This window comes from Zeus faber (assembly GCF_960531495.2).
Source record: "Zeus faber genome assembly, chromosome: 10".
In the NCBI taxonomy this organism is placed as follows: Eukaryota; Metazoa; Chordata; class Actinopteri; order Zeiformes; family Zeidae; genus Zeus; species Zeus faber.
Genome location: NC_137199.1, coordinates 17,518,982 through 17,527,025, shown reverse-complemented (window position 1 = coordinate 17,527,025; position 8,044 = coordinate 17,518,982). Strand labels below are relative to the sequence as shown.

The window sequence follows — 8,044 nt, the reverse complement described above, 5'->3', positions numbered from 1 at the left end:
TTACATTTTGCAGGTCTAGTTTCCTGCTGTTCCACCGTGCTAGTGGTGTGTTGCCCTTCTGGTGTGTGAGTGTGTGTGTGTGTGTGTGTGTGTGTGTGTGTGTGTGTGTGTGTGTGTGTGTGTGTGTGTGTGCGCACACGCGCGCGTGCAGATGTGTGTGTGCGCTGGGGGTCACATTTCCATGATCACATTTCAGTTCTTGGGTTGATGTTGCCACCAGCCCACCAGACTTGCTTCTGCTCGTTGTTCTGCTAATTGTTCTGGCAGCTGCTGGGTTGCCCTCCCGGGCCGAGACAGACACTGTTTTTATCTGGTGTTTGACATGAAATTACATCAGTCAAAAACAACAAGATGTTGACTAAGAACCTCCGAGACTCGGCACGGCCGATAATACTAATAGTTTCACCTTCACTCCGCAGCACGTTAGGACGGGCTGCGCTCGCAGGGCTGTATCTTGATTACATATCTTGTCGAAAAACTTGCTCAGCCTGGATAAGTTACCGTCATAATCGGAGAGAGACGGTTCTTAATTCTGTCTGGGGGCGGACTGCTACTAGTCCAAAGCATGTAATGGAAACATCCTGGTAGCATGGCTTGTTTGAGCAGAAATATGATTTGCATCAGCAGGATGTGTGTCAACACAGACAGGATGACAATGAAAATGGAAAACGAAACAAGTCATGTGAGGATTTACCTTGGACTACGCTGGACCACTACCCAGAGAATGAACAGAGAGTGTGAATCAGACATTTGAACAACATGTTTATTGAAATAGAGTTGGCTTAAGGTGTAAACACACTGTACACCCCTGTCCCCCCGCCCCTGTCCCCCCGCCCCCGCCCCCGTCAGTACATACGGTTGCAAGTAGAAATAACAACAGAATGATTGAATGAAGCCAATGGAAACGTGTCGTCGAAAAAAACAGACGACTGCAGGATGTGGTGGGCTGAACAGTGGCACTCCCACATGTAGACACCAATTGAAAGAAACCCTTTTCTATTGACCTTGGCCGGTTTCAACGGGCTGAGTATTACACCATCAGGTCTACCTAGAAGTCGATCGCGTGAACTGTAAAGCATCTGCGTTGCCTTGAGGGTAAGCGAGCCGCCAACATAATCCTTCTGTACGGGAAATAACAACAAAGCGACTGGCTCAGAAACAATGTCTCACATAATTATACGAAGAGTGAAGTATGGCAACGGTGAACAGTAATATACTGCAGGAATACACACACCTGTGTGTGCGTTTGAGCGAGAGAGAGAAACAATTTGAGTTGGATCTTTGGTACAAGACGGCATATTTTGAATGACAGTAATTGGGGAAAAAGAGGACAATTGTATGATTGAGTAATGACCAAAAAAAACAACAACAAAAAAAAACAGTGACACAGGCTATTGTGTGTAAAGCCAAAGCACACTAAACAAACAGCTGATTACAACAAGGAAATCACGACAGAAAAATAGTTTGTTATTCACATATGTACAACTTGAATATGACTTCACTTGATTGTCTCCTGCATTCCAGGTGAAGGAGGCTCAGTCTTCCTGCAAAGCGCCCGCTCGGATCCCACCGGCATCATTCACAGCCACGAACACAAGTCCATAACTCAAACAGTAGCCAAACCACGCGGACTCACACAGAAGCTCATTAACACGTGAAGTTAATGACCCTTAGCATGTACATTAAATATAGCAAGGCACTCTGGTTAGAGGCGAGGTGGGTGCCTGAAATTCCCTACCATTAATTTGTGCAAACAATTGACTCCAGCCCCATCAAATGGAGAGAGCATAATTAAAAGCTATATTTCAGTGAAGATGGCAGAGTTGTAGAGACGGGCTTTAAGAAATGGTGAAGTTTTCCTTCATCCTTTGTTCGGCTGTGATAGCATCAATATTCGACCAGTTTGTTCCTTGCCAAAGCTAACTGCAAAATGACATACCCTATAAGTCACAGTAGGTCTTTGCCTCACATGACTCAGCCTCTAGGGTTGGAGGAAATCCGATCTAGCCATCAAGCCCAGTCAATTTCTCAACGCATTCACACTTAATGAGGATATCAGTGTGGAACTTCATGCCGGAACACTTTTGAATCAAAACAAGACAAAGAAAAATCATTTGTAAATAAAAGTTCAAAGTATAACCTCCTTCATGTGACCCATTGTGAAAAGGTGAAACATAACATAAATCAAAAAAAAAAAGAACATAAACTTATGCTGTGAGGTCTTGGAGCCAGAAAATGAACACAAACAGAGTGAACAGAGCCAAAACAAAAAGGTTGGTGAAGCAAACATGTTGGGTGAGCTGTGGTACTGGACAGATACAAGAAATTAGTGCAGCTTTGGGGGTGGAATCAGTCCCATATGACTACCACACCCGATTGTCCCACATGATGGTCCTGTCGTACCCGGTTGTGTAGTAGTCTCCTACCTGTTTGCTGCTGTATTTGGGCGGGTTGGCCTTGTAGCTGTAATCCGAGTATTGGTCGGATCCTGTAGAGTTGTTGTCACCTGTTCCCACAAAGGTGTTGGTAGCAGGCAGATCCTGGACGGCCTGGTGCTTCTTGGAGGCAGAGGGGGACTGAGGCTGGAGCTGGATTGAGGGCAGGGGGGAATTGGAGCGGTAGTGTCTGCCAAGATCAGGGCTTCCTGGGGGATAGTTGAGGGGCAGGTGAATTCTGGGGCTTTCATTAACATTGTCATTGATGAGGTTAAACTTGAGGCCCTTCTGCAGGCTGGCCTCCTCATCCTCCTCCAGGGGTTTAGCTGGTTTTGGAGCCTTGCCCTTCTTGCTCTTCTTTCCCTTGCTGTTTTTTGGTCCCTGTTTCGGTGCAAACAGGTCCTTGCTCTCCTTCTTGCCAGCTTGGTAGCCACTCTTTGTGTCTTTCTGCAGGCGATGCCTGATGACAACTACAGCCACAATGACCAGGATGACCCCGGCGATTCCTGCCAGGCTGCCATACAGGATGTTGCTGCGAGTCTGGGTGTCGTCAGGGTCTCCGGCAATGTCCATGTCCAGTGGGGTGTAGAGGCTGTGTCCCACCAGGGCCTCGATATGGGTGACATTTCCGAGGGTGTCGTTGACAAAAATATGGATCAGGGCAGTGGTGTGGCGTGGGGGTTTCCCCTTATCACTGACTCGCACCACCAAACGGTGAAGGCCATTGTGTCTGCGGGTAAACTCCTGAGCTAATGTGATTTCACCGCTGTTAGGGGAAATGTGGAACAGGCCATATGGGTTGCCACCTGTGATGCTGTAAAGTAGTTCAGCATTGGGCCCAGAGTCCATGTCTTCTGCCTCCACCACCTCCACACGGGTGTTTGGGGCAGTGATAGGCTGCAGGTACTTGTAGGTGGAATTGGCAGGCTTTGTCACATAGGGGGCATTATCGTTTTCATCCAGAACATTGATAGTAACACCCACGTAGGAAGAGCGTGGTGGGTTTCCTCCATCCACGGCCTTGAGACGGAAGGTGTAGGTGCTCTCCTTCTCCCGATCAAAGGAGATGCTAGAGACTATTGTGCCTGTTCCATTCTGAATGATGAACTTGCCATTGTCAGGTTCGACATACAGCCGGATACGGGCGTTCTCACCTTTATCGTCATCTGTGACAGTTACAACGCCAACCGGGTTTAGAGGAAGCATGTTCTCAACGACAGAGAAGCTGTAGCCACTGAGCATGAACTTTGGATCATTGTCGTTGCGGTCCAAAACATTAACCACCACAGTGGCGGTGCCTGTTTTGCTGGGAACACCCTTGTCTGCTGCCGCCACATGGAACTGGTAGCGCTCTATAGCTTCGCGATCCAACAGGTTCTTCACGCGCACTTCGCCAGTATTGGTATCGATTTCGAAGAGATTTGATGCGGAAGCTCCAAGGATGCTGTAGCTCAGCTCCGCATTGGTTCCGCTGTCAGCGTCAGTAGCTACCACATCCAGTACCTTGTCTCCTGGCTGGTTGCCCTCTGCAAAGTCTACCTCAAGCATGGCAGGCGAGAAATTTGGTATGTTGTCATTCATGTCTGTGACTTGGACTTTGAGGGAATTGGTGCTAGACAAAGCCGGATTGCCAGAATCTACGGCAACAATTTCGATCCGGTAGTCCTTGACACGCTCATAGTCTAGCAGCATGGTGGTCTGCAAGAAGTACTTCCTCTTTCGGTCATTAGCTGATTCACTAGCGGGTTTGAGCTGGAATGGGACATCACCGGCCACCACACAGGTAACCACGGCGTTTTCCCCCTCATCACGATCCGATACCTGGACCAGTGCGACAGGTGTGCCAATCGGCATGTCCTCAGAGATGTTAGCCACTCCATCCTGGTGTATCACCAAGCCAATACCACGGATCTCGATGGCGGGTGCGTTGTCATTCTGGTCCCTGATAGTGATGGTCACAAGGACCTTGGAGCTCTTGGAGTTAGGCCCGCGGTCCTTGGCCACTACAAAGAACTTGAGGAAGTTCTCCTCTTCGCGGTCCACAAGACCCTTGACGTAGATGATGCCAGTGGAGCGGTCAATGCGGAGCAGCCTTTGTACAGTCTCTGAGGCCTGGTGAAGACTGTAGTCAATCTCACCGTTGGTTCCTGTGTCAGCGTCATTGGCTCTAACCTGAAAGGACAGGAAAGAGTTGGTTTTAAATAGCGTTATTCAAACAAAAATTGAATACTAATTGCACTTCCCTAACGTATAGTAGTAGTAGTGCATGTTTCCAGGGGAGAATCACTCAATTCCTGCAATAGCATTGAAAGCAATTATAACTAGAAAGCGAGGTATTGCTTATTTTCCCATTTTATAATTTGGCGCATGAACAATTTAAAATTCAATTTAAAATGTAATGTTGTATTTCACTATTAGAAAAACAAATCATATCAAATTGAGCCTCAATAATGTGTGAGGCTGTTTTCTGCGTGGCTTTCTGTCATAATGATAGTTTAAAATTGTTTTAGAATTATTCTTTTTTTTTTTTAGCTTGCACCAATCTATAAAACACAGCTTCGGTTTTCATATTTGCCATTCATTTCAGAAACTGGGCCTTTATGTGAAAGTATTGAGCTCAATTGAGAAATCCTAGGTCAACTTGATGAGTTGATAAACCATCTTTGGGGAACAGATTGAAAATGTTTTGTTAGTTTGCGTAATAACAGCTTGCACAACAGAACCCTACGTTTGCGTTATGGTGCCCAGATCCCATCGGGACTTTTTCCCAATGTTTTCCCAGGTGCTGTTTGGCTTTTGAGTCCGAGTATAAGAAGGCTCACTTTATTGTGCAAATTATTTCTTTATAAGGGCCTAACACGAACTTTACTTTTATCAATTGCCCCTCGCTTTTTGAACAAAGAGCCTTTCATATTTCCTTTCCATTTCATTTGCGTGGAACCCAGATAGTGATAATATTTACATTAACTCTAAATAACCTCCGTGTTCTTGCTAAATAGTGTGCTTAGTGGGGCAGATTGAGCCTCCAGTTACACATTAACCAGATCTTTAGACTTTAGCCTTGGAGCGGCATCTTTATTCTGTGCCCCAATCAGCCGGAGCAGAAGGCAGTTGCACATTCTCCCAACGCTCGGCAGCCAGCTCCAACAGAAGCAGGCCTGACTTAATATGACTGTGACTCTGGATTCTCCATGGAGCTTATTAGTATTATTGCACTGTACGTGACTCATTCTATTTCAGAAATCCACCAAATTCATTTCACTTGACGTGCATCTCAAAAGTGATTCTTTAAAACCTCCAGCACTGCTTGGCTCACAGTCTTGATCGGCTTCATACGTCCACTTAAGTCCTACTTAAGACTAAATACCCTGAGAGAAAAGTACAATGGCGAAAGCAAAATCCCCCCAATTCAGAATTCTACACACGCCAAGGTATGTGCCATTTAAATGTGCTTGGGTATCAAAGGGTGAAGTTGTGGTTCAACGTCATGATCTCATGGTTTGGCCACTCCAATCCCATCCTTAAAAGCGTGAACCTGGTTACATCATCGGTTAAGGTAAGAACGTTGATGGTCCGGTTTGGGTTTTGGTTTTTGAATAATAGTTATACCGAGCTGCCAAGTCTCACATTCGGACCGTGAGACTCACGCATATCAACCAGTTCACACGCTCACACCTCGGCATACTCAAAATAAGTAAAATTCCTTTTGCATTTAACTCTACGTATATACTTTGTCACTCGTGCTTGCTTGGTGCCCGTCACTGTTCCTTGCCACGCGCATGTTTTGTCAACCCCGCGCACAACTGCCCAGTTGGAGCGGCATAAAGCCAGGCCTTGCCCGCGATCCGGCATAAAGGTTCACCGTTTCTCCAGAGAAAACAAATAGTGTTTTGTTTTTTTATTTAGATGTATTTGTTGTAATTGTATGAAACCAAAAAAGCGATGTGCGCAACGGGAACACACTCTCTTCCCCCGTCAACAACAATGATAATGTTGTGTATCGCAATGTTGGGGCGGGACCGCATCATGATATGAAATTTTGGATATCGTCCAAGCCGAGTAACTACAGCACTTGACTAAAAGCACCGGACTACTTCCCACCCCTGTCTGCTGGGTTCGTCAGGAGGCTTCAGTTCTCTGTGGGAGATCATGTGGAAAACAGGGAAAGTGTTTTCTCTTACTCTTTGAAAACAACCGCTGTCGCAGGCTGATTGTTGACCAGGAGATTAACAGTATTTAAACCAATTGCACGCCGGCACACTTTTGCTCAAAATCCGTTCCTGAAACACCTCCCACTACACGATTGGTCACTCAAGAGCTATAAAATTCAATACACAATTCCCACAACCTGTCAATAGCTGACCTGTGTTTTATTACAACCGGTGTTTAAAGTGACTTATGCGGAAAGGAAATTGATGTCCAGTCCGGAGGATAGTTACTTCGACCTTAACCCCTCTGTTTTGGATCAGCGCCTTGTGCCCGGCACCCCGTGCTACGACCACCCACCCACCGCCCCAAAATAAATAATCCCGTCCCGCGCATGGTATGGCCTCATTTCCGGTCTGACTTCCCGCGTGTGTTGTCCGTGACAAAACATTTGGAGACATCTACGGATTCCTCCTGGTGAGAGATATGGTGATGTGTGAGCCCCTCAGTCACCCATCAGTCACGTTGTGTGAAACCACAAGGAGACAAGATTCCCGATCACAAGACAGAAAGTCGTGTAGTGTGCCCATGGCATAAGCCTGAATTGGGTGTGCGTGAGCTGTGGCAGACAGATTGTACTAATGTCTGTTATGCAACAAACACATTGAAGAACATAGTGTAAGATATTGAAAATTACACTTGACCGCATGGAAGGACACCACATGTATTTTAATAATGACCATCGCCGCGCCACCTATTTATTTTTATAATCCAGAGCTATTATCTCTATTCTAATACAAAAGAATATATATATTTTTTGGAAAATATAAGGTCGTTGTTTGGATATTGTGGATGCTGTGGATATCAATGTGATGTGTAATTACATGCTGGAAATATTGTGTTTAATTGAGCAAAATAAGGAAAAACACAGAATGTCAATATATTAGCTCTCCATACATGGAACGTATATTCTGTTGCATGAGGGGTTTGTCCATGTATGTGTGTGTGTGTGTGTGTGTGTGTGTGTGTGTGTGTGTGTGTGTGTGTGTGTGTGTGTGTGTGCGTGCGCTGACCTGCAGCACGGAGTGGCCCGTCGGGCTGTTCTCTGACAGCTCCGCCTCGTAGTGGTTCCTCTCAAACTTGGGCGCGTTGTCGTTCTGGTCGGTGACGGTGACTCGCAGCAGGGCGCTGCTGGCCCGTGGCGGCTTCCCGCCGTCCACCACGCGGATGTTCAGGTCGTACGAGTCCTTCACCTCGCGGTCCAGGTTGCCCATGACGACCAGCTGCGGCAGCTTCTCGTCCGAGTCCACGGCGACCTGCAGGCCGAAGAGCTGGTCGGCGTCGGGCCCGGTGTTGAGCGAGTACTCGGCCACGCCGTTGGTGCCGGAGTCGCGGTCGGTGGCCATGGGGATGGAGAAGAGCGCGCCGATGTGGGTGTTCTCGGGGATGGACAGGGTGAGGAT

At 46.9% G+C, this 8,044-nt stretch overlaps 1 protein-coding gene across 1 annotated transcript in view; it reads right to left on the bottom strand.

Annotated features, from left to right (window-relative positions):
- Positions 1-854: 854 nt before the first annotated feature.
- Positions 855-8,044, bottom strand: part of pcdh1b (protocadherin 1b) — a 16,022-nt gene continuing 8,832 nt past the window's right edge. Inside the window, exons 2-3 of the mRNA XM_080008393.1 lie at positions 7,655-8,044; positions 855-4,607 (exon numbers count right to left, since the gene is read on the bottom strand). The exon at positions 7,655-8,044 is cut by the window's right edge and continues 455 nt beyond it. Coding sequence (XP_079864519.1) covers positions 2,364-4,607; positions 7,655-8,044 — 2,634 coding nt within the window. The 3' untranslated portion in view covers positions 855-2,363. The remainder of the gene's footprint in view (positions 4,608-7,654) is intronic.